Source organism: Gobio gobio (assembly GCF_949357685.1).
Source record: "Gobio gobio genome assembly, chromosome: 15".
NCBI classification, from domain to species: domain Eukaryota; kingdom Metazoa; phylum Chordata; class Actinopteri; order Cypriniformes; family Gobionidae; genus Gobio; species Gobio gobio.
The window spans coordinates 51,039,287-51,066,840 of NC_137108.1; the positions used below are offsets into that span (position 1 = coordinate 51,039,287).

Genomic DNA, 27,554 nt, shown 5'->3' on the forward strand with positions numbered 1-27,554 from the left:
CACCGTTCCCGAATAAGCCGGTCTATGAGATAGAGCACACCGTTCCCGAATAAGCCAGTCTATGGGATAGAGCACACCGTACCCGAATAAGCCAGTCTATGAGATAGAGCACACCGTTCCTGAATAAGCCGGTCTATGAGACAGAGCACACCGTTCCTGAATAAGCCGGTCTATGAGATAGAGCACACCGTTCCTGAATAAGCCGGTCTATGAGATAGAGCACACCGTTCCTGAATAAGCCGGTCTATGGGATAGAGCACACCGTTCCTGAATAAGCCGATCAATTTGACGCCTCATTCGTGGGTCTGTGACAAATGCTGTGGGAGGAGGAGCGCTGAAATTTTGTCCAGAAGAAGAATATTAAGTATGGAGAATAACAATAGTGATGCCTTGCTACCGCAAACACCACTAATCAGTTCATTGTTTCAAATACTTTAAATGAAATGATTTACTCAAGACGCCTAATTTTAATTGTGACCAATGACAAAGACCAGCAGATGCAATGCTTCAGTGTAAATGATGTGACTCGTGTCCAGTTGTCTTGAACTAAACAGTGAACTGTAATCACACTGTAACTGTACACTATAATGATACTGACTGTAGTTTCTCCAGCTGTGATTGTGGGTTCATCAGTAGATCACTGAGGTTTCTCACTCCAGAGTCTCCTAGTTTATTCCAGCTCAGGTCCAGCTCTCTCAGGTGTGATGGGTTTGATCTCGGAGCTGAAGTCACAGCAGAACAACCTTCATCAGTCATATCACAGAAGCTTAACCTACATTGAGAGAGATGAGAAAACTCTTTATTCTGTAAAGTTATAGCATCTTCATAAATGTAGTGTGAACTCAGGCTATTCATGAGATATTGAGTTCTTCACCTCAATCTCTCCAGTTTACAGTGAGAATCCTCCAGTACGGCACATAAGGGCTTCACTCCTGAGTCTCCTAGTTTATTCATGCTCAGGTTCAGCTCTCTCAGGTGTGATGGGTTTGATCTCAGAGCTGAAGTCAGGATGAGACACTGTTTCTCTGGAATACTGCAGTGACTCAGACTGAAGACAGAAAGAGAAAAGACAATAGTTCAGATCTGTGATCTTATTAAAGACATCCAGAGGTCATTTAGTCTATAGTTCCCATAATCTGCTTGCCTTGTAATTGTGTCTCTAGTTCTGTGTGCTGGAAACTGATGTTTCTTCTCTTTCTTTTTTAAAACTTTAAAACTATTTCTTTTGTGTCTCTTTTTTTAATTGTAGCAGCAGATTCAAATCTCATGATATTTCTGCCAAACAACATGTACACAACTAGAATGTACATTTCCTGAAGAAAATGTGAGTGGTGCTTGCAGTGGGAAAAAAACACAGTTAGCTTTTTGCTAGCATGATGCTAACACGATTAGCTAACACGATTAGCATGATGTTAGCATGATTATCGAACATGTTTAGCATAATGTTAGCATGATTGTCTAACACGATTAGCATGATGTTAACACGATTAGCTAACACAATTAGCATGTTGCTACCATTATGAAAATACAATTAGCATGTTGCTAGCATGATGCTAACATGATTAGCATGTTTTGCTAGTATGTTTTTAACCATTTGTTAACATGATGAGCATTTTGCTAGAATAATGCTAACGCAATTAGCATAATGCTAGCATAATGTTAACATTATTAGCATATAGTTAGCATAATGCTAGCACATTTTGACTTGTTTTTATCATGTTCTACCCCTAAGCTAATCACTATTAGCATGTAGCTATTCACTGCAAACATGTGATTAACATGTTGAAAGTCCAGTTTGCTAGCATGAACCAAAAGACCCACCCCCACGTCTCTATGATGTTCTGATGCAGAGATATAGGTCTTGCTAAATGGTTGCTAGGGTACTCTGTTTGGTTGCTATGGAGTGGCGTGGCAGCTGCCAATGATGATACTCCAAAGGCAGCTTGTCAGTGTGAATGATATAAACCAACCCCCATGCCTCTATGACATTCAGATTAAAAGATATAGCTCTTTGGATTTGGGTCGCTAGGGTGCTTGATAATGGTTGCTAGGGCGTGGCTAGGAAGTGTTGAAGGTGATTTGTGATTGGCTGTTGATGCCCTGAGTCAAACAAACCCACTCTTGTGTTTCTATGACACTTCTATCCAAAGATATCCCTTTGATGTTTTTCAATGGAAGTCTATGGGATCAGTTGCTAGGGAGCTCTAAATGGTTGCTAGGGCATGGCTTGATAGCTTCACGATGACCCAGAGATAGTGATTGGTTGGCTGAGTAAATTGATAATAAGCCGGTCGATTTGACGCCTCATTCGTGGGTCTGGGACAAGCGGTGTGAGAGGAGTAGCGCAGAAATTTTGTCCAGAAGAAGAATAATAAGTGTGGAGAATAACAATAGAGATGCCTTGCTACCGCAAACACCACTAATCAGTTCATTGTGTCAAATACTTTAAATGAAATTATTTACTCAAGACGCCTAATTTTAATTGTGACCAATGGCAAAGACCAGCAGATGCAATGCTTCAGTGTAAATGATGTGACTCGTGTCCAGTTGTCTTGAACTAAACAGTGAACTGTAATCTCACTGTAACTGTACAGTATAATGATACTGACTGTAGTTTCTCCAGCTGTGATTGTGGGTTCATCAGTAGATCACTGAGGTTTCTCACTCCAGAGTCTCCTAGTTTATTCCAGCTCAGGTCCAGCTCTCTCAGGTGTGATGGGTTTGATCTCAGAGCTGAAGTCACAGCAAAACAACCTTCATCTGTCATATCACAGAAGCTTAACCTACATTGAGAGAGATGAGAAAACTCTTTATTCTGTAAAGTTATAGCATCTTCATAAATGTAGTGTGAACTCAGGCTATTCATGAGATATTGAGTTCTTCACCTCAATCTCTCCAGTTTACAGTGAGAATCCTCCAGTATGGCACATAAGGGCTTCACTCCAGAGTCTCCTAGTTTATTCTCACTCAGGTTCAGCTCTCTCAGGTGTGATGGGTTTGATCTCAGAGCTGAAGTCAGGATGAGACACTGTTTCTCTCTAATACTGCAGACACTCAGACTGAAGACAGAAAGAGAAAAGACAACAGCTCAGATCTGTGATGATGATCTTATTAAAGACATCCAGTGGTCATATAGTCTATAGTTCCCATAATCTGCTTGTAATCGTGTCTCTAGTTCTGTGTGCTGGAAACTGATGTTTCTTCTCTTTCTTTTTTAAAACTTTTAAACTATTTCTTTTTTGTCTCTTTTGTTTATTGTAGCAGCAGATTCAAATCTCATGATATTTCTGCAGAACCGCTAATTTTTCTCAAACCCAAAAATTGCTATTTAAAAAAAGGTATATTGAGATCTATTAGGAACTTTAATCTGAAACTTCAGACACACTCTGGGGACACCTGGGACTTATATTACATCTTGTAAAAAGGGGCATAATAGGTGCCCTTTAAATGAAATTACATTTACATTTAGTCATTTAGCAGACGCTTTTATCCAAAGCGACTTACAAATGAGGGCAATAGAAGCAACTAGAATAGTCAAGGGCAACAGTATGTAAATGCTGTAAAAAGTCTCAGTTAATCTAGCACAGAACACATAGGACAGAATTTAAAAAAAATGTTTTATATATAAATGAATTAGACAGACAGAAAATGAATAGAATGATAAGTGCTATTCTTGATTGGTCAGGTGCTGCTGGAAGAGATGTGTCTTTAGACGTTTTTTGAAAATGGCTACTGACTCGGCCGCACGAATTGAGATAGGCAGGTCATTTCACCAAGTGGGGGCGGTCCAGGAAAAGGTCTGTGAGAGCGATTTCATGCCTCTTTGGTATGGCACCACAAGGCGTCATTCACTGGCAGAACGTAAGCTCCTGGTGGGTGTGATTATTTACTCAAGACGCCTAATTTTAATTGTGACCAATGACAAAGACCAGCAGATGCAATGCTTCAGTGTAAATGATGTGACTCGTGTCCAGTTGTCTTGAACTAAACAGTGAACTGTAATCTCACTGTAACTGTACAGTATAATGATACTGACTGTAGTTTCTCCAGCTGTGATTGTGGGTTCATCAGTAGATCACTGAGGTTTCTCACTCCAGAGACTCTTAGTTTATGCCCGCTCAGGTCCAGCTCTCTCAGGTGTGATGGGTTTGAGCTCAGAGCTGAAGTCACAGCAGAACAACCTTCATCTGTCATATCACAGAATCTTAACCTACATTGAGAGAGATGAGAAAACTCTTTATTCTGTAAAGTTATAGCATCTTCATAAATGTAGTGTGAACTCAGGCTATTCATGAGATATTGAGTTCTTCACCTCAATCTCTCCAGTTTACAGTGAGAATCCTCCAGTACGGCACATAAGGGCTTCACTCCTGAATCTCCTAGTTCATTCTCAGTCAGGTCCAGCTCTCTCAGGTGTGATGGGTTTGATCTCAGAGCTGAAGTCAGGATGAGACACTGTTCCTCTGGAATACTGCAATCACTCAGACTGAAGACAGAAAGAGAAAAGACAATAATAAGATCATCATCACAGATCTGAGCTAAAGACATACAGTGGTCACTAAATTTTCAAGTAAATCCCTGATCTAAAGCCCACACTGTCACTGTATGATAATTTAAATGAGTTGATGACATCACCGTTTTCTCCAGAGCGGCTGAATCAAATTCTGTGTCATTATTTTCCTGTTTGACACTGCGAAGCTGCTTTGAAACAATCTACATTGTAAAAAGCGCTATATAAATAAAGTTGGAAAAAAAAGTCTATAGTTCCCATAATCTGCTTGTAATCGTGTCACTAGTTCTGTGTGCTGGAAACTGATGTTTCTTCTGTTTCTTTTTTAAAACATTTAAACTATTTCTTTTTGTCTCTTTTGTTTATTGTAGCAGCAGATTCAAATCTGATGATATTTCTGCAGAACAACATGTACACAATCAGTTCATTGTTTCAAATACTTTAAAATAAATTATTTACTCAAGACGCCTAATTTTAATTGTGACCAATGACAAAGACCAGCAGATGCAATGCTTCAGTGTAAATGATGTGACTTGTGTCCAGTTGTCTTGAACTAAACAGTGAACTGTAATCACACTGTAACTGTACAGTATAATGATACTGACTGTAGTTTCTCCAGCTGTGATTGTGGGTTCATCAGTAGATCACTGAGGTTTCTCACTCCAGAGACTCTTAGTTTATGCCCGCTCAGGTCCAGCTCTCTCAGGTGTGATGGGTTTGATCTCAGAGCTGAAGTCAGGATGAGACACTGTTTCTCTGTAATACTGCATCTCCACAGACTGAAGACAGAAAGAGAAAAGACAATAGCTCAGATCTGTGATGATGATCTTATTAAAGACATACAGTGGTCATATAGTCTATAGTTCCCATAATCTGCTTGTAATCGTGTCACTAGTTCTGTGTGCTGGAAACTGATGTTTCTTCTCTTTCTTTTTTAAAACTTTAAAACTATTTATTTTTTGTCTCTTTTGTTTATTGTAGCAGCAGATTCAAATCTCATGATATTTCTGCAGAACAATATGTACACAATCAGTTCATTGTTTCGAATACTTTAAATGAAATTATTTCCTCAAGACACCTAATTTTAATTGTGACCAATGGCAAAGACCAGCAGATGCAATGCTTCAGTATAAATTATGTGACTTGTGTCCAGTTGTCTTGAACTAAACAGTGAACTGTAATCTCACTGTAACTGTACAGTATAATGATACTGACTGTAGTTTCTCCAGCTGTGATTGTGGGTTCATCAGTAGATCACTGAGGTTTCTCACTCCAGAGTCTCCTAGTTTATTCCCGCTCAGGTTCAGCTCTCTCAGGTGTGATGGGTTTGAGCTCAGAGCTGAAGTCAGGATGAGACACTGTTCCTCTGTAATTCTGCAATCACTCAGACTGAAGACAGAAACAGAAAAGACAATAATAAGATCATCATCACAGATCTGAGCTAAAGACATACAGTGGTCACTAAATTTTCAAGTAAATCCCTGATCTAAAGCCCACACTTTCACTGTATGATAATTTAAATGAGTTGATGACATCACCGTTTTCTCCAGAGCGGCTGAATCAAATTCTGTGTCATTATTTTCCTGTTTGACACTGCGAAGCTGCTTTGAAACAATCTACATTGTAAAAAGCGCTATATAAATAAAGTTGGAAAAAAAAGTCTATAGTTCCCATTATCTGCTTGTAATTGTGTCACTAGTTCTGTGTGCTGGAAACTGATGTTTCTTCTGTTTCTTTTTTAAAACATTTAAACTATTTATTTTTGTCTCTTTTGTTTATTGTAGCAGCAGATGCCAATCTCATGATATTTCTGCAGAACAACATGTACACAATCAGTTCATTGTTTCAAATACTTTAAATGAAATTATTTACTCAAGACGCTTAATTAGGGGCCAAGCACAGAAGGTGTGAAGGCACCTATTGAAACCGTTCCCGTTCCTATTATTATTATTATTCATCTTCTTCCGCCACAAAGTCTATGGCAGCCCATAGAACCGTATGGTAAAAAGTTGTGAAATTTGGCACACTAATTGAGGACAGTCTGAAATGTCACCATAGCAAATTTTGAGTTTCTAACTAAATCCCTCTAGCGCCACCATCAGTCCAAAATTGGACTCATGTTTATGCTAATAACTTTTGAACCATAAGGGCTAGAAACAAAATTATTTTTTCCTCTGATTCATTGGCTCAAGCCGATTCGATCCCTATGACGTCATTTTCCGTCATAATAATTTTCCCGCCATTTTCAATTAAAACCGTCCTAGACGGTTCATCCGATTTGCACGAAAATTGAACCAGATCATCTTCACACTATGCTTACAAAAAATCTTACAAATCAAGTTGATTCGTCAAATCGTTTTTGATAAACGCGCAAACTAATTTTATGTAACGCTTGCAAAAACACACTTAAGGTAATATCGCTGCAACGCTTTAACATATTCAAACCAAACTTGGTATATGTCATCACAAGCATGACCTAAGGCAACATGCAGCGTTTCGGCGCAGCGCCACCTACTGGTCCGGAGATACAAAAAATGGCTATTTTTGCTTATAACTTTTGAACCGTTTGTCCAAAAATCATAAAAGTTGTCTCGTTAGATTCAGGACAGCATGCCGAGTCGTCTGATATTCAATTTTACCATATCGGCCATTTTGGCTGTCGGCCATTTTGAATTATGTGCTAAAATGCTGTATTTTACAAACTCATTAGTCTATCGTTACGAAACTTGGTATGTGTCTTCCGCACCATGCTTTGAAGGTACTGAAAAAGTTTTGGGGCAGTGCCACCTTGTGGTCAAAGGTTATAGCAAAATTTACAAAAATGCTAATAACTTTTGATTAAATTAGCTTAGTTTAATTAAACTGGTCATAATACATTCATTGGCTCATGCCGATTCAATTGCACCCTATGACGTCATTTTCGGTCATGATAATTTTCCCGCCATTTTCAATTAACCGAAAAATCTACTTTTGCAAACTCGTTCTAGACGGTTCATCCGATTTGCACGAAAATTGAACCAGATCATCTTCAGATCATGCTGACAAAAAATCTTGCAAATCAAGTTGATTTGTCAAATAGTTTTTGATAAACGCGCACACAAATTTTGCGTAGCGGTTGCAAAAACACTCATAAGGCTATATCTCTGCAACGCTTTATCGTATTCAAACCAATCTTGGTATATGTCATCACAAGCATGACCTGAGGCAACATGCAACGTTTCGGCGCAGCGCCACCTACTGGTCCGGAGATAAAAAATGGCTATTTTTGCTTATAACTTTTGAACCGTTTGTCCAAAAATCATAAAAGTTGTCTCGTTAGATTCAAGACGGCATGCCGAGTCGTCATATACTCAATTTTACCATATCGGCCATTTTGGCTGTCGGCCATTTTGAATTATGTGCTAAAATGCTGTATTTTACAAATGCATTAGTCTATCGTTACGAAACTTGCCATATGTCTTCCGCACCATGCTTTGAAGGTACTCAAAAAGTTTGGGGGCAGTGGCACCTTGTGGTCAAAGGTTATAACAAAATTTACGAAAATGCTAATAACTTTTGATTAAATTAGCCTAGTTTAATGAAACTGGTCATAATACATTTATTGGCTGATGCCGAGAACATAAATACTAACATCCTGTCCTCAATGTTCTTATTGGATCAAAACCTACTTTTTCAAACTCATCCTAGACCGTTTGTCCAATTTCCACCAAAATCGAATCGTATCATCTTCAGACTGTGTCAACACAAAGTTAGGGATTTTGCATCAATAGATGAAATCGTTTTTGTAAACCGCAGCGACGAAGATGAGGCATGATGCCAAAATGACTCTTGAGGCTTTATCTCTACAATGCTTTGACATATTGGCATCAAACTTTGCATGTGTCATTGTTCCCTTATTCTGACCACACCACATCAATTTCGTAACTGTGCCACCTATTGGTCAAAAGTGATAAACCATTAACTTACATCATCAGTGACTCAATATATGATATTTCAGCCATTTTGCCTAATCTTCTTAAACTCTATAATTGTTCATTGTTGCAGTTGGTCTGACACTCTCAAACTACAATGCATTTTTCAGCCTTTTGCCTAAAATCATCTTAAAACGTGATTAATTGCTCATTGCTCCAGTTGATCTGACACTGCCAGCCATTTTGACATGTCTTGTCTTCTTCTTTGCGCTTGGCCCCGGTATTGCTGCTTGCAGCTATATTTTTAATTGTGACCAATGGCAAAGACCAGCAGATGCAATGCTTCAGTGTAAATGATGTGACTTGTGTCCAGTTGTCTTAAACTAAACAGTGAACTGTAATCTCACTGTAACTGTACAGTATAATGATACTGACTGTAGTTTCTCCAGCTGTGATTGTGGGTTCATCAGTAGATCGCTGAGGTTTCTCACTCCAGAGTCTCCTAGTTTATTCCCGCTCAGGTCCAGCTCTCTCAGGTGTGATGGGTTTGATCTCGGAGCTGAAGTCACAGCAGAACAACCTTCATCTGTCATATCACAGCAGATTAACCTACATTGAGAGAAGTGAGAAAACTCTTTGTTCTGTAAAGTTATAGGACCTTCATAAATGTAGTGTGAACTCAGGCTATTCATGAGATATTGAGTTCCTCACCTTAATCTCTCCAGTTTACAGTGAGAATCCTCCAGTATGGCACATAAGGGCTTCACTCCAGAGTCTCCTAGTTTATTCCCGCTCAGGTCCAGCTCTCTCAGGTGTGATGGGTTTGAGCTCAGAGCTGAAGTCACAGCAGAACAGCCTTCATCTGTAATATCACAGCAGATTAACCTAAATTGAGAGAAATGAGAAAACTCTTTATTCTGTAAAGTTATAGCATCTTCATAAATGTAGTGTGAACTCAGGCTATTCATGAGATATTGAGTTCTTCACCTCAATCTCTCCAGTTTACAGTGAGAATCCTCCAGTACGGCACATAAGGGCTTCACTCCAGAGTCTCCTAGTTTATTCCCGCTCAGGTTCAGCTCTCTCAGGTGTGATGGGTTTGATCTCAGAGCTGAAGTCAGAATGAGACACTGTTTCTCTGTAATACTGCATTCACTCAGACTGAAGACAGAAAGAGAAAAGACAATAGCTCAGATCTGTGATGATCAAACTGAGCTTTTAAAGCATTTTTTCCAGACAGTCATTCATCAATCCATCATTTGAAAGTCATATTTGGAATTCTCTACAACAGTATTTTTCATCTCAGAAGTGTCAAAGTTCTAGTTTACAAATGAACTTCAGTCAAGCCAAGTCAACTTTATTTATATTGCGCTTTTAACAATGCAGATTGTTTCAAAGCAGCTTCACAGTGTTAAACAGGAACTTGAAGACTGGTTCTTTCATGTCAACATCACCCTGTGGTTTGCTCACTGGGCAAATCAACGCAACGCAGGGTTGCCAGGTTTTCATAACAAAACTAGCCCAATCGCGTCTCCCAACTCTCCTTCTGCAGCCTCCACAACAGCAGAAGCTCCTCCAGGTCCTAGTGCCCGCCTCTAGAATGTTATATGTATATGTAGTGGGGTTTAGCGCTGTTGTTACAGTAATAAAATGAAAAGTAGAATACACAAATAAATTGAAATTACTTCTTATTCTGAATAAATAAAGCAGTAATGATGTCATAAATCACAAGCATGACACTTGTGAATTAAATACATTACATTTACATTTATGCATTTAGCAGACGCTTTTATCCAAAGCGACTTACAACTTGGGGGGACAGGAAGCGATTGGTCATGAAGAGTCGAGTAAGCGCAACAACTGCCTGAAATACTGAGACCGTGTACATTTCTCATTGTAGCACAGGCTAGAGTAGGGAAAAAAGGAGGAGAAAGAGGAAAGGAACGTTTTTTTTTTTCTATGAGGTTAAGTGCTCACGGAAGAGATTTTAGTTGACTTTTGAATGTTGTCAATGATTCTGCGTTTCGGATGGCGTTGGGAAGAAAAAATACTTTTATATACAGTTTATTCATCTGTTATAAGATTTTTATGAAATGGATGCTTTCATTCAAGAAGCTCTAAAATAATTGTAGAATGTTTTATTTGCAGCTGAAGCTAAAGACGGCATCAGCTGAAGACATGGCACCCCCACTTCCTGTGCACAAACGTCACATCCAAAAATACAGTATTTAGGTACACCTGCATCTGTCTGGGGTGAAAGATCACTGACTATTATTGTTATTTTCAGAGCTTTTAATATACTCTTATTATAAGAACTTTATTAACATGTATTTATCTTTAACAAGTATCCTTTTAGTAAGGAGACCTCAGAAATCTGAAACCACAATCAAAAAAAACTTTTTTGCTCAAAATGGTGTTGTTTCCAAACAAAGGGAAAAAATAAACGTATATCGGCAATGGCCAAAATGAGTTGAAAAATATCGGCATATCGGATATCGGCAAAAATCCAATATCGCGCATCCCTAATTTTGACACAATCTCTCTACCACCAATACGAATGAAAGATGTTCATGACATCATCCTGCACTAGAATCTGAAGCTTCCCGCCTCGTAAATGATAACAGACGCTGACTGCATCTGAAATCGGTCACTCGTTCACTCATTCACTATTTCATATACAGTGAATGGCATATATAGTGCACTATATAGAGGACAGTGAACAATTCAGACAGTAAATATGCTTTCCATTAGAGAGACTGAAGTGTGGTTTCACATCAGTGACACACGAGTCAGAGACAGAGATAGCACAGTGTGTCATATCATATATCATCATCATCATTCAACCCATTTGAATTTTACACAAAATGCTGTATTTTAAAGCAATATGGGGATCAAACAACACAAGCGGTTAGACAGCCTCTGCATTACAAACAACCCTGATGAGAAGAGATGAGCTCTTTACAGTGCATTAGCATTATTATGATCATCACTGTTTTACTCTAACAGATCAATATTAAGTCAGAAGGGAAATCTAGTAGACATTATCTGACTTCCTGTTTCAGTGGAAATGACATCACCACATTGAATAATGCGGCACTTCAGTGAGGCTTTAAAAAATGAGTGGCCCTAAATTTAAGTAAATGTAGATGTGAAATATAATCTTTTGGAATTAAAGCTTACATGTTTACTTAAATTGAAATTATACACAATTACATTTATTTTGTTTCTAATTGTTTGTTATTAAAGGTGCAGTGTGTAAGTTTTAGTGGCATCTAGAGGTGAGGTTGTGAATTACACCCATCCACCCCTCACCCCTCTCTTTTGAAGTCAAGTCAAGTCAACTTTATTTATACAGCGCTTTTACAATGCAGATTGTTCCAAAGCAGCTTTACAGTGTTAAACAGGAAAATAATGACACAGAATTTGATTCGGCTGTACAGCCGCTCCGGAGAAAATGGTGATGTCATTAGCTCAGTAAACCTCCGGATAAACAGAGAGACTATCATTAGCGTAGATGCCATTCTTCTGATGATGTCATGAGTACATCAGGTGTTATGGGAAGTGTTCCCGGTTCCGGCTGACCTAGTTAATGCAGCCTAACAATCATTTAATTTAAAAAGTGTTTTATGTGTATGCCATAGTAAAGAGATGTGTTTTTAGTCTAGATTTAAACTGACAGAGTGTGTCTGCTTTCACGAACAATGCTAGGAAGACTGTTCCAGAGTTTAGGAGCTAAATAGGAAAAGGATCGACCGCCTGCAGTTGATTTGGATATTCTCGGTATGATCAACTGGCCAGAGTTTAGAGAGCGCAGTAGACGTGATGGAGTATAATGTGTTAAGAGCTTGCTCAAGTCTGCAGATAAACCATTTAGTGCTTTGTAAGTAATAAGCAAGATTTTAAAATGTATGCAATGTTTAATAGGGAGCCAGTGCAGTGTTGACAGAACTGGGCTAATATGGTCACACTTCCTGGTTCTAGTAAGAACTTGAGCTGCTGCGTTTCGGACCAGCTGGAGTTTATTTATTAAGCGAGCAGGGCAACCACCCAGTAGAGCATTACAATAATCTAGAGCTCATGAACGCATCAACTAACTGCTCAGCATTTGGCATTGAAAGCATGTGCTGTAATTTAGATATATTTTTAAGATGGTAGAATGCAGTTTTACAGATGCTAGAAACATGGCTTTCAAACGAAAGATTGGTATCAAAGAGCACACCCAGGTTCCTCACTGACCACGAGGACTTGACAGAGCAGCCATCAAGTGTTAGACAGTATTTTAGGTTACTACTTGTGGAGCTTTTTTGTCCAATAATTAAATTCAGTTTTTTTCTGAATTGATTTGCAGGAAATTACTGGTCATCCAATGTTTTATATCAGCTATGCATTCCGTCCCAGGTGAAAAAGTCATACTATTAAATATATTAAAAAATATAATTGAAATTCAAGTAGTATGCTTATAATACATTTGTATTCCCAACATGCTTATTTGAAGTGCATTAAAAAAATACTTGAAAAGGCAGTGTATTCACAATTATGTTCCTTTTTAGAAAGAAATGGTATCTGTGAGGATTTCCAGTCAGGATTTAGAACGTATCATAGTACTAAGACTGCTCTCATTAGAGTTACACATGATTTACTCTTATCATCCGATCGTGGCTGTATCTCTCTATTAGTGTTACTCGATCTTAGCACTGCATTCGATACTATCGACCACAACATTCTTTTGAATAGACTCGAAAATGATGTAGGTATTAGTGGAATTGCTTTGTCATGGTTTAAATCATACCTATGTGACCGTTATCAGTTTGTAGCAGTAAATGAAGAGATGTCCCACCGATCACAAGTTCAGTCTGGAGTACCGCAGGGCTCAGTGCTAGGACCGCTGCTCTTCACCCTGTACATGCTACCACTGGGAGATATCATTAGGAAGCATGGCGTTAGTTTTCATTGTTATGCTGACGATACTCAGCTCTATATTTCTTCACGCCCTGAAGAAACTTACCAATTCACAAGATTAACGGAATGCATAGTTGATATAAAACATTGGATGACCAGTAATTTCCTGCAACTCAATTCAGAAAATCTGAATTTTTAATTATTGGACAAAAAAGCTCCACAAGTAGTAACCTAGAATACTTTCTAACACTTGATGCTCTGTCCAGTCCTCGTGGTCAGTGAGGAACCTGGGTGTGCTCTTTGTTACCAATCTTTCGTTTGAAAGCCACGTTTCTAGCATCTGTAAAACTGCATTCTACCATCTTAAAAATATATCTAAATTACAGCACATGCTCTCAATGCAAAATGCTGAACAGTTAGTTCATGCGTTCATGACCTCAAGGTTAGATTGTTGTAATGCTCTACTGGGTGGTTGCCCTGCTCGCTTAATAAATAAACTCCAGCTGGTCCAAAACGCAGCAGCTCCAGTTCTTACTAGAACCAGGAAGTATGACCATATTAGCCCAGTTCTGTCAACACTGCACTGGCTGCCTATTAAACATTGCATACATTTTAAAATCTTGTTTATTAGTTACAAAGCACTAAATGGTTTAGCTCCCCAATTCTTGAGCGAGCTCTTAACATATTATACTCCATCACGTCTACTGCGCTCTCAAAATTCTGGCCAGTTGATAATACCGAAAATATCCAAATCAACTGCAGGCGGTCAATCCTTTTCCTGTTTAGCTCCTAATCTCTGGAACAGTCTTCCTAACATTGTACGGGAAGCAGACACACTCTGTCAGTTTAAATCTAGACTAAAAACACATCTCTTTACTGTGGCATACACATAAAACACTTTTTCAATGAAATGATTGTTAGGCTGCATTAACTAGGTCAGCCGGAACCGGGAACACTTCCCATAACACCTGATGTACTCGTGACATCATCAGAAGAATGGCATCTACGCTAATGTTAGTCTCTCTGTTTTATCCCAAGGTTTACTGCAGTCAGCCGGATCCGGGCCGTATCCAGATCAGATGGTGGACCTGCGCCCAGAGAAGACCAACGCAGGACCCTAAATTGTCTGCAGAGACCGTGTCAATTAGACTCCCCTGAAATTGCATCATCGACACGGCATTGTTAAATAAACCCGTCTCCGGTGTGATGACTCCGATTGTTCGAATATTACAATTTAATAATACTTAAATCGATATGTCATCCTCAATAAACCCATCTCCAGCGTGTTGCCTCCGATCTTTTGAATATTGCACTTTAGTAATTATTTAATCAACACATCAGCCTCAATAAACCGTCTCTGGCGTGTTACGTCGTGATCCTTAGAATATTCCGATCTATTATGACCTCTGACCTGTAAAGTTTCCATAATAATAATCATACACTGCTTGTTAATTGGCCAGAGGAGAACTGCCCCCAGTAATTCAGTGATTACTGATCTAAGTACTGATATAAAGCCCACACTTTCATTGTATGATAAATGAAATTAACTGATGACATAACCATTTTCTCCAGAATGGCTAGACGGCTAAATAAAATTATGCTGCATTATTTTCCTGTTTAAAACTGTAAAGCTGCTTTGAAACAATCTGCATTGTTAAAAGCGCTATATAAATAAAGTGGACTTGACTTAATGGTTTTCTCACCGGCCTTCCCAAAAAGACCATTAGACAGCTGCAGCTCATACAGAACACTGCTGCCAGGATTCTGAGCAGAACCAGAAAATATGACCATATCACACCAGTCCTCAGGTCTTTACACTGCCTTCCAGTTGCATTTAGGATTGATTATAAAGTACTGTTACTTGTTTATAAATCACTCAATGGCCTAGGACCTAAATACATTTCAGATATGCTGATAGAATACAAACCCAACAGATCACTCAGTTCATCAGGATCAAGTCAGTTAGAAATACCAAGGGTTCACTCAAAGCAAGGAGAGTTAGGGTTAGTTACTGTTTTAATTTAACCTTGTTTTTATTTTTGGTTACGATTTTATTCATTTTTGGTTAGTGCTGTCTGTTTGGGAGAGTTATGAGAGTTGGGAAGTGAGACGGTAGACACTCAGACGTGAGTGTGGAACACCAGGTCCTTGGAGGGGCAGGAGGTCACTAGAAAGCCGGGTTGCTACTAGTGTCTCTCACAAACCGAAAGTCTCTGACTCTTCTGTTCAGACAGGGGAGCCCCAAATTTAGTATTGTTATTTTCTTTCTTATACATGGTATTTTTATTTCTTATGCTTTTGATTATTCTATCAATATTTTAATACATTTTCTATGTAAATCCCTTTGAATTGCCATTGTGTATGAAATGTGCTATATAAATAAACTTGCCTCGCCTAATGCTCACAAATTAGTTTATTTATAATGGTAAAACCGCTTTTCATTTAGTCGCAATGTTATATCGTCATGTTTATCAAAATAAAATAATAAAAACGTAGACCCCACTTCATTGATAGTGTAGGCTTATATGTTGAACTTTATTTTTGTTCAAACAGATGCTGTATTAAGCAGTTCATAAAGTATTGAACGAAAATGCCTCTGAAACATCTGTGTGTTTGACAAATATTGCATTTATTTCACTTCAGCTGTGATAAAGTATGCAAACACAGTGCAAGCATCACTATGGGAAGCAGAAAGTGTCCGACTTCACATCTCCGTTTGCAGCTCCTCCCCGCCTGCACGCGGATACTCTCGCCAATCGGTTGCATCCAGCCGCAGCCAATGCCCAACACACGTACCATGCCCATAGGTAGGGGGGTTCGAACTGATGCTACGCTTGATTGTAATTAGACTTTAGCCATTAAAATGTTATGAGGAACTTAAATAAGCTCAAATGTCAGGGCAAGGTCTCAGGTAGGTCCTTCAGTGTGTCATGGAGTGGTGAAGTGTCTAAGTCACATCATCTAGCCACTGGCGTTCCCCAGGGCTCAGTGCTTGGACCACTTCTCTTCTCCATCTACATGTCATCATTGGGATCTGTCATTCAAAAACATGGCTTTTTCTATCACTGCTATGCTGATGACACTCAACTCTACTTCTGATTTCAACCAGATGATCCAATGGTTGGTGTTCGTATCGCTGCCTGCCTAACAGACATCTCTGCCTGGATGAAGGAACATCACCTGCAACTCAACCTTGCAAAGACATTACTGCTTGTGGTCTCAGCTAACCCACCACCTCACCACAATCTCTCCATTCAGCTAGGTTCATCAATCATAACTCCATCCAGGAACCTTGGGGTTGTGATTGATGATCAGCTAAAATTCACTGACCACATTACTGCAACAACCCGGTCCTGCAGATTTGCACTATTCAACATTAGGAAGATTAGACCCTTCCTATCAGAGCATGCCACACAACTACTGGTACAAGCTCTTGTTCTCTCCAGACAGGACTACTGTAATGCTCTTCTAGCGGGCCTTCTGGCATGCACTATCAAACCCTTGCAACTGATCCAGAATGCAGCGGCGAGGGTGGTCTTTAATGAGCCGAAGAGAGCACACATCACATCTCTCTTCATCAGTCTGCACTGGCTACCAATAGCCGCTCGCATCAAATTCAAGGCACTGGTGCTCGCCTTCAAAGCAACCACTGGCTCTGCACCAATATATCTAAACTCGCTTGTTCAGATTTACACACCCACCAGGAACTTACGTTCTGCCAGTGAATGACGCCTTGTGGTGCCATACCAGAGAGGCATGAAATCGCTCTCACGGACCTTTTCCTGGACCGCCCCCACTTGGTGGAATGACCTGTCTATCTCAATTCGTGCGGCCGAGTCTGTAGCCATTTTCAAAAAACATCTAAAGACACATCTCTTCCAGCAGCACCTGACCAATCAAGAATAGCACTTATCATTCTATTCATTTTCTGTCTGTCTAATTTATTTAAATAAAAAAATAAAAAAACTCTGTTCTGTGCTAGATTAACTGAGACTTGTTGCAACACTTGCATATTGTTGCCCTTGACTGCTCTAGTTGCTTTGGATAAAAGCCTCTGCTAAATGACTAAATGTAAATGTAAATGTAAATGTAAATGCATGTCAAAACATATCTAAAGCCCCAAAAAAGCCTCAGGGACAACTCCTGAGAGTTAAGTTTATAACTCATCTGTGCAGTTGTGCTCAACACTGCAGCAAATCATACATAAATGCAAGTGATACAGTTCAACTCACTGACTCAATGATCCAGTCACAGCAGTTTTCAAGTTATCAAAACACTGAATCTATCCTACTAAAATGAAGCTAGAACCAGGATATATTAAATAACACTGTGCAGAGGATTTGATTGATGAAATGAAAATAAAGCTACTGTAATAATCAAATGAAAAAGGAAACGAAACATGGTTTAAAGTGTTATTATGACATGAAACAATGTTCATTGAAACAAACTGTTCATAAGAAACTTAAGGGATAGTTCAACAAAAAATGAAAATTCTGTCATCATTTACTCACCCTCAAATTGTTCCAAACCTGTATACATTTATTTGTTCTGTTGTACACTAAGGAAGATATTTGGAAGAATGTATGTAACCAAGCAGATCTCTGCAACCATTGACTATCATACTAAAACAAATCATATGATCAATGGGGGCCAATATCTGCTTGGTTACAAAAAATCTTCCAAACATTTTCCTTTGTGTTCATACTCCAATATAGACAGGGGAAAATATCTGCTAGTCAGTTATGAAACAGCTATTTGTCCACATATGTGAACATAGTACATTTGTGAATGTCAAACCTCAGTATGTTCAGTTGACAGTGCAAACTCTTCAGTCCATCAGAGAGTAGCTTCACTCCTGAATCCTGCAGGTGATTGCTACTCAGGTCCAGCTCTCTCAGGTGGGAGTTTGATGATTGGAGAGCTGAAGACACAATGTCACAGCATGTTTCATCAAGACCACAGCCGACAAATCTGCAAAAACAGAACATTTACCCAGATTATTTTCTAATGTTCAGTGTTTTGCTGGACAAGATACCCTGCACAAGATACCCTGCATAATCAGGACCAGTGATGGGAATAACGGCGTTATAGATAAACGTAGTAAACGAGTTACTAACGGAATTATTTTTTCAGTAACGAGTAATCAAACGAATTACTGTTTCTCCCGTTACAACGCTGTTTGTGTTACTGAGAAAAAAAATGCGGCGTTGCTATAATTGAGCTCACTGAAGCGGCTTTCATCCGAACAGGCTCTCTGTCAGTCGGACGGCAACTTGTGTGTTTGTGTGTGTGTGTGTGTGTGTGTGTGTGTGTGTGTGTGTGTGTGTGCGTGTGCGCGCGCACCAGCCATGCGTGTTTTGTACACATCACTGATGATGATTGGTGGGTGGGAGACAAGGTTGAGGTTGATAGGTTGAGTTCACACCTATTTTTTACGGTCTATGGTTCACACACAAACACACACACACACACACACACACCTATGACGCACACGCATATGCACAGTCAGCGATGGCATGTCCAACGACTTCAAAGGTAGCTTTCACAAACTGAAAGTATAAGCGCTACTTTTCCCTCGTTGAGGTGAAAGATAAGAATGTTTATAACGTGTAACGTGCAACTGATGCCCAGGAAGAAAGAGTCTCTCCACGTCGGTGGCAAGTAATTCTAATCTAATGAAGCCTCACATCATCATACCGCCACAAAATTAGTGGCTAAAAACCCAGGTGATAACGTGAGCTCCACTACCAAAGGAGTAGTATAGTACTGATAATATTTACACAATATTTACACTATAGTAGGCCTACAGATAATATTTACAATAATGTATTGAGTTTGATGGGTGTCTCTCACATTGTCCCACAGCAACATTACAAAAGTTTACATTAATGTACAATGTTTTATAATAGTAATTTATTATATTTAGTGTCCAATTCATTCATTTAACATCTAATATTGGGGGCATCCAAGTTATTTGACATATTTGAACATTGGGGGGGGGGGGGGGGGTAACAGTAGTTACTTTCCCTGGTAATTAGTTACTTTAATAATTATGTAACTCAGTTACTAATTCAGTTACTATTTGTAAGAAGTAACTAGTAACTATAACTAATTACTTTTTTAAAGTAATGTGCCCAACACTGATCAGGACAGCCAGATATTTCACACAGCATGTTGACATTCAGTTGTTTAGTGATGTAGAATAAAAGTTTTCATTAAACAGTGATCAGTGAAATAACTCACATGGCTTTTCTGCAGCATCTCACAGCTGGAACGAGTCTTGAGTAGCCTGCTTGTGATGATGTGAACCTCTTTGGGTTGAACTCGTCCAGCACCTTCTCTGACATCAGCAGTACGCAGATCAGCACTGAACACATTGAAGATGAGAGTTCTCTTCCTGGATGTGCATCTGAACTGAGGTATCTCTGTATTTCCTCGTATAATGAATGATCCTTGAGCTCAAGTAAGCAGTAGAATAGGTTGACTGAAGCTTCATCTGAGATGGGGTTATTTTGTAATTGTTTAATGTATGCACTTATTTTTCTGATGCTCACACTGGTGTCTTTAGTGTGTGTGATCAGGCATTGGATCAGCTTTTGGCTGGATTCCAGTGAAATTCCCATCAGAAACCGCAGGAACAGGTCCAGATGTCCTCTCTGACTCTGCATTGCTTTGTCAGTGGCCCTCTTTGCTAAGTCATGAAATTTGACATTTCTAAAGAAGAACTTAAGCGTTTTTCCGGCTGTAGTTTGTGAATCTTCAAAGAAAAACTTTAGCTGCTGCATGTCCTTGTTCAGGTAGCAGAGGAACACATGCACTGCAGCGAGGAACTCTTGAACACTCAGATGCACAAAGCAGAAGACCTTTTTCGCATGAAGTCCATCTTCCTTCTTAAAGATCTCAGCAATCATTCCTGTGAACTCAAAGTCTCCACTCACATTAATACCACATGCTTTCAGATCTTTCTCATAGAACACAACGTTTTCCTTCTTCAGCTGTTCAAATGCTAGCTTGGCTAACTTCAAAATTATTTCTCTGTTTGAATGCAAGTTCTTTGCACATTCACTTTCTTCTTGTTCATCGTACTTCTGGTTCTTCACATCCATCTGTATCAGCAGGAAGTGGATGTACATTTCAGTGAGTGTTGTGCTGATGTTCTCTGTAGTGTTCTCGATGAGAATATTCTGAAGTACTGTGGCCGTGATCCAGCAGAACACGGGAATGTGGCACATGATGTAGAGACTACGAGACGTCTTAATGTGTGAGATGATTCTGGAGGCCAGAGTCTCTGAGAATCTTTTTGTGAAGTACTCCTCCTTCTGTTGGTCAGTGAATCCTCGCACCTCTGTGAACAAACCCACATACTGAGGAGCGATCTGATTGGCTGCTGCTGGTCGTGAGGTCACCCAGACGAGCGCTGATGGAAGCAGCTTCCCTTTGACCAGACTTGTGAACAGCACGTCTACAGGTGATCTTTCCTCAACATTGTTCAATGTTCCACTTTGAAAATTCAAACACAGGCGACTCTCATCAAGTCCATCAAATATAAACGCAAGTTTACATTCCTTATATAACTTCGACTTTTCAAGGTCCTTCAATTCAGGATAAAATTTCAGCAGAAACTCATGGAGATTGAACTCTCTGTCTTTAATGCTGTTAATCTCTCGGAATGGAAGCAGGAACACACAGTCTATATCCTTATTGGCTTTTCCTTCTGCCCAGTCCAGGATGAACTTGTGCACAGAGACTGTTTTTCCGATGCCAGCGACTCCCTTGGTCAGCACAATCTTTTCTTCATTGTTTTTCCTTAATAATGTAAATATATCATTGCATTTGATTGGTTTGTCCTGTGTTGGTTTGTTCTTGAAAGCATCATCAATCTTCAGAATCTCATGTTGATGATTGACACCTTTCATATCTCCCTCTGTGATGAACAGTTCTGTGTAAACATCTTTCAGATGAACTTCATTTTCTTTCTTGCATTCAAAAATATGCTTTGCTTTCTTCTCCATGTTGGTTTTGAGAGTTCCCAATATTTTTTTCAGAATCAAATCCTCTGTTATAAAAGATTGGTGTAAGTAAATAAAACATGAGGGAAAGCAAAAACATATACATTTTTTTAAAAGAAACATTACAAAGATTTCACATCAGCATGATCTGATCAAAATTAATTTCACATGTTGTAATTAAATTACTGTTGAAAGTAATACAGCCCCGATGCCTCAGATCTTCCATTTAATTCATATTTTGATAAATATATAACACTCATGCAAGGAAATTCAATCAAATCATTCAAATCAGAATTGTCATCCAGGCATCCATATATCCTTTGTTTAATGCCTAATTTACAGTGGTGTAAAGTAACAAATTACAAATACTCTCGTTACTGTAATTGAGTAGTTTTTCTCAGGATTTGTACTTTATTAAGTAGTTTAAAAACAGTGTACTTTTACTTTTACTTGAGTACATTTTAAGTGCTGTATCGGTACTTTTACTGCACTATTTTCCCTAAACCTGCCTTCGCTACATTATGTTTATTTTTTTCCTGTCAACATGATTGGCTAAGGCGAATAATCAGTCCTGTGTCTCCATGGGTCACGCGTGTGACTCTCGTCAAATCAACCATGATAGTGACCATGATAACCTAGAGTGAGAGGCATGCACGTTTTATGAAAGGGGGTTGTTGCTGGTTACTTTATGATGACTGAAATCGTGAAATTGCCTTAAACAATTGCTAAAAAGAAACTGCAGAATATAACATTTTCTAATACACTCACAAATGGTACGCATTCTGTTAGCGCCGCACGAGCTCGCGGTGCCATCTGCTGGAAACACTTCATTTAGCTTGATTGTTTGTCAGGATTCAAAGTGCATTAGGCATTAGACGATCGTCACAGCTAGATTTTCGTCCCTTACCTCGATTTCGCTCAGCATATAAATGTATTAATCTGTTTTCTGTCTGTTTTCTTATTGAAGTGCATATTTTAATGTAATGTGTTCTTACGTGGCGATTTAAAAATGTTTGTCCATGTATATAGCAAATAACTTTCATAAAACATCAGATTTATATTTAAATCAGGTTTTTTTTTTAAATCGTGAAAATTGTGAGTTACTCAATTATTTTTTCTGAAGTGTATTCTTTTTAATTAACTGCAAGAAAACTTCTACAGAATGGTTGTAATAAATGTTACCAGATTATTGGTTGCTTTCTCAAATATTACATGGCTGTATTTTTAGTGCTAGCAGTCAAAAATAAAACTTAAATATTGAAATACTGAAACACTGTTGGTGATCTCTAGTTTTTTTGTTCTTACTCCATAAAAGAGCATTAATAGCATAATACTCACTACTCTTGAGTTCTTTTACAAGGGCTACTTTTTACTCCTATTTTGAGTAGTATTTAGGACAGGTACTTTTACTCTACTAGCACTACATTTTTTGACAAGCTGTATTCAACTAAATATTCAACTAAATGTTCAAATACATTTTCAACTAAGTTACTGATCTGACCACATTGTCACTATATGAGAACTGAACTGAGCTGGATAACTTCACTGTTTTCTCCAGAGCGGCTGTACAGCCGAATCAAATTCTGTTGCATTATTTTCCTGTTTAACACTGTGACGCTGCTTTGAAACAATCGGCATTGTAAAAAGCGATAGGCAAGGCAAGTTTATTTGTATAGCATATTTCATACACAGTGGCAATTCAAAGTGCTTTACACAGAAATGGAATTAAAATATTCGAAAGTGAATAAAAAAAAAATAAAAAATAAATAAAAGATATATATATATATATATATATATATATATATATATATATATATATATATATATATATATAGTATAACCCCTATCTTGAGTGGAACATCTGATCTGTTCAGGAAGCTGGTTCAGCTATGGCTGGCATAAGAGCTAAAGCAGACTCTCCTTGCTTTGAGTGAACTCTTGGTATTTCTAACTGACTTGATCCTGATGATCTGAGTCATCTGATGGGTTTGTATTCTATCAGCATATCTGAAATGTATTGAGTTCCTAGGCCATTAAGTGATTTATATACCAGTAATAATACTTTAAAATCCATTCTAAATGTAACTGGAAGCCAGTGTAAAGACCTGAGGACTGGTGTGATATGGTCATATGTTGTGGTTCTGCTCAGCATTGGTAAAATGGTAAAATTTTAGAAGAAACGGTACAGCACCTCAAAACATCAACCTGCGCCCTTGACACACTCCCCACTTTATTTTTCAAAAGTGTGTTTAAATCTCTCGAGTCGGCCGTCGCGCCGGCGTGATTGGCTTGCTTATTTTCTTTTCAGTGCCAAAGAGACTCAAATAACTCTGTCGCTTTTTATCATTCAGGCAAGTGTCATTATAATCTGTTAAGTTTCTATTTTTTTGTTTACAGTCACAACAAAAACAAATTGTTGTGCTTTTTGCAGAATAAAGAAATCAAACATGATGCGCGATCTGCAGCCTCTCTGTCAAAGACGTTCATTCAGATAGTCTTCAGAAAATGACCTCTAGCTTAGTGAATACTTGTCTCACAAACATGAGACATATGTCTAAAGAAACGCTGAAATGTCAGGTTTTAAACACTGTAAACCAAATCAAAAAACAAATATTCTGTGTTTATGTAATCTGGTTGAAAGCAGAGAGATGTTAGTCGTTCCTGAGCGGCTCATTATACACTAATGCGACTACGCCCACGAAGCACGCGCTCTATTGAGATTCAAATACTCCGGAGGCTCCGGAGACGACGCCCACACACACATCAGCTCAAACTAACACATCAAGTACTGCATTCCTACTTCAACTACATCGTTTTGAGATGCGTTTAATAATCCTGGAATAATTCTCCATGAAAAGCTGTTAATTTCTGAAAGCAACGGATTCCACCGCTGTGTGTAAGTAGGCTAAGTTTACTCTGTTAGCATCTGTGAATATTAAACGCAAAAACCTGCACGAGGACGCACTGAAGCTTTCTTTGTTTAAATTAGCTCAAAATTACTGTCAGATGCAAGTAATTACCTTGACAAACTATACATCATTTAAAAGATCTAAGACTCAAGCTTCCATTTTTGACCTTTGTTTTTTTTCAAAGTCATATAGTGAGCGTAATTTATTAATATGTGTCAGGAGTTATAAATATGAAAACCGCGTCGTTACCTTTGATTGTAATATGAGCGTCAGCTGATCTCATTCATAAAAAACTCCTCTATTCTCCTCATGAAGACTCACAACAAAACAACATCCCTCAGGGCTTTTAGTTCGAAAATGTGTAGATGAGGAGAAATATTGATAGATTCTCATATGTCTGTGTAAAATTTCTATACAGAGAAGTGTTATTTCAATCTGTTGTGTTTTCAGTTCATACTGGCAGCCGGAGGGCGCTCCGTGCACATGTAGTCCATATATAGCACGCATGAAGAAGATAGCATGTGACATTCTCTCTGACATAAACAGCTTCCAGAGATCGCAATAACATGCAGATAGACACGTTTTAAGATAATAAACACACAATCGCGACAATATATGGCTTATCTGTGTTATTTATACCATGTTGGCTTGGCTATTTATAACATTTGACTTGTGATATAAAGTAAGTTTGGAGTAAAAACATGGTTTTAATCTCATTAATTGCTGTGTTTCAATAAATTGGTGTAATAAATCATAAATTATGGTTTAATAGATCATACATTGTTGTGGCAGATAATATAGATTGTTTTAAGTGATCTGGTCTACCTTTATGAAGCAACTCTGCACTGGGCCTAAGCAGAATTTCCCCTTGGGGACAATAAAGTGAACTAACTAACTAACTAAGCAAAAACTCACTTCATTTTGATCTGGATAACACCATATTGAGCAACTACAGATCAATCTCAAATCTCCCCTTCATAGGCAAGATCATTGAAAATGTTGTTTTTAGTCAGCTGAACAAATTCTCAAACGGATACTTTGACAGTTTTCAATCTGGTTTCTGACCGCATCACAGCACAGAGACAGCGCTCATAAAGATAATAAATTATATTTGCTTAAATACTGATACAGGCAAAACATCAATGCAGACGACACCCAGATCTACTGAGCCCTATCACCTAATGACTACAGCCCCATTGACTCTCTGTGTAAATGCATTGATGAAGATAACAACTGGATGTGCCAAAACTTTCTTCAGTTAAACAAAGACAAAACCGAAGTCATTGCATTTGGAAATAAAGATGAAATTCTCAAGGTAAACGCATACCTTGAAGCTAGAGGTCAAACAACTAAAGATCAGGTCAGGAATCTGGGTGTGATTCTGGAGTCATACCTGAGTTTCAGTAGTCATGTCAAAGCAATAACTAAATCAGCTTACTATCATCTGAAAAATATATCAAGAATTAAATGCTTTGTTTCCGGACAAGACCTAGGGAAACTCGTTCATGCTTTTATCACCAGTAGGGTGGACTATTGTAATGGTCTTCTCACCAGCCTTCCCATAAAGCCCATTAGACAGCTGCAGCTCATACAGAATGCTGAGCAGAACCAGAACATAAGACCATATCACACCAGTCCTCAGGTCTTTACACTGGCTTCCAGTCACATTTAGGATCGATTTTAAAGTATTATTACTGGTTTATAAATCACTTAATGGCCTAGGACCTCAATACATTGCAGATATGCTGATAGAATACAAACCCAACAGATCACTCAGATCATCAGGATCAAGTTAAAATATTAATTAAAATATTAATAATACCCCCCTCCCATCCTGACCTGTCCAAACACTGCATGGAAAAAAATCTTACACTAACTTTGATATATAAAGTGAAAATTGTGAAAAACGTGGTTTTATAAGTCATCTGTTCATCGACTCTGGATGAAACACACAGATTTTCTATCCATTAGGGCCCCTGGTTTGGTGTCCAAATTCAAAATACATCCGACCTGTTTAAATAACTTAAATCACACTTTAAACAGGCTAGTTTACACTGCACAGACCGATGCTGATCAATCACCTGATCACGTTCCTGCTCATGACAAGCGGTGAAAGAACCTGTTCAGACGGTGAAAAAAAACAGACCAACACCAATAGAAGCCTAACAGAACAACACCATGTCTATTGTTGTTGCCGACAGTCGGTCCAGTGTGAACTAGCCGTAAGAGAATAAAACAGTTAAAACCGCACCTTGCTCTTCTGTGTGTTTCTCTGCTGTCTCTTGGATTTTTTGTGGTTCTGTGAGGAGAAAAAAGGAGGGAAGTAAAAAATATATATACACGGATACACAAAAGAAAATATTGTAGCTGAAACATCTTCAGCTACAATTCTTCCTAGTCTTCCTATGAACAAAATGACGATAAAATGAACTGTGAGATTTAGAAGCCTCTTACACGAATCACCTTTTTTTCTGTGAAAAGAATAAATAGTGTAAATTGCTCAATAAAGATTGAAGATTTGGGACATGACTCTGTTCGTGTGATGATTCTTCCCACAGCCGCAAACCATTTATGAGTGAGAGGGACAGAAAAGCAATCTTACTTGACTGAAGAGTAAGAGAAATCTAATATTTAAATGAGCTTTAATAGGGAAAGGGTTCAATCAAGCTATGAACTGCCTGCTAATAAGCAGTGTGTGTCAGTAAGCACAGCTATAGTGACAGTACCGTTTCCTGCAGTGAACATGTTGAAATTCACTGGGCCTGTGATGGTGTTTCCAGTGAGTACAGGAGCATTTACAGTTGCTCCCGGCTGAGCATTCAGATCAACACAGACTTCAGTGTGAGCGCTGCTGCTCATCTCGACTGGAATAGAGACAGAGATTAATGACATTTCCTGAATGACAACTTTAACATTACTGATCTTATTTTCTTCATTACCGTCCTGCTGTTTCGTCTGGTCTTCCTCCAACTCATCTAGTGTGACATGATGCTGATCAACAGATGCCATCGTCCTTCACTGACTCACTGCTGTTGGACATGAAGAAAAACAGTGAATAGCTCCACTGTTACCAGCCACTATTTGAAAAATAAACAAGTAAATAAAATAGAGCTGCAAGTGGCAATTACAAAATATAGTATGAGATATTAAATGTCTCTGTATGGATGCATTATTCTATGTACTATATTAAAAAAGGCCAGATTACAGACTGTACAGCTGTACATATGCATATCTGCATCTTTATGCAGAGGAATGTTTGGTGGTTATATATATATAACATTGGTTTATAATTTTTCACATGATTTAATCACATTGA

The 27,554-nt window shown here is 38.5% G+C and overlaps 2 protein-coding genes across 2 annotated transcripts; both read right to left on the reverse strand.

The window, feature by feature from the left end:
- Positions 1-409: 409 nt before the first annotated feature.
- LOC307138211 (uncharacterized protein) lies at positions 410-2,777 on the reverse strand. The gene is made up of 3 exons (XM_079836402.1): positions 2,610-2,777; positions 875-1,048; positions 410-772 (listed from the first exon to the last, which is right to left on the reverse strand). The coding sequence occupies exons 1-3, from the start codon at positions 2,765-2,767 to the stop codon at positions 583-585; spliced, it is 522 nt and encodes a 173-aa protein (XP_079692528.1). The 5' UTR covers positions 2,768-2,777; the 3' UTR covers positions 410-582.
- Positions 2,778-3,038: 261 nt separating this feature from the next.
- LOC307139260 (NLR family CARD domain-containing protein 3-like) lies at positions 3,039-27,315 on the reverse strand (the record flags this gene model as incomplete). Its single annotated transcript, XM_079838148.1, has 8 exons — positions 27,178-27,315; positions 26,965-27,102; positions 26,490-26,537; positions 19,564-21,376; positions 18,118-18,291; positions 8,857-9,030; positions 5,722-5,899; positions 3,039-3,059 (listed from the first exon to the last, which is right to left on the reverse strand). Exons 1-8 carry the CDS (start codon positions 27,245-27,247, stop codon positions 3,039-3,041), a joined length of 2,616 nt encoding a protein of 871 aa, XP_079694274.1. The 5' UTR covers positions 27,248-27,315.
- Between the last annotated feature and the right edge of the window lie 239 nt (positions 27,316-27,554).

Bases quoted from the DNA above. Each gene is read 5' to 3' on its own strand.
- LOC307138211 (XM_079836402.1), bottom strand. From the start codon at position 2,767: ATGACAGATGAAGGTTGTTTTGCTGTGACTTCAGCTCTGAGATCAAAC. The intron at 1,049-2,609 runs GTCAGTATCATT...TTCTGTCTTCAG, and splicing joins TCACAGCTGGAGAAACTACA to TCTGAGTCACTGCAGTATTC. The intron at 773-874 runs GTGAAGAACTCA...CTCTCAATGTAG, and splicing joins TGTAAACTGGAGAGATTGAG to GTTAAGCTTCTGTGATATGA.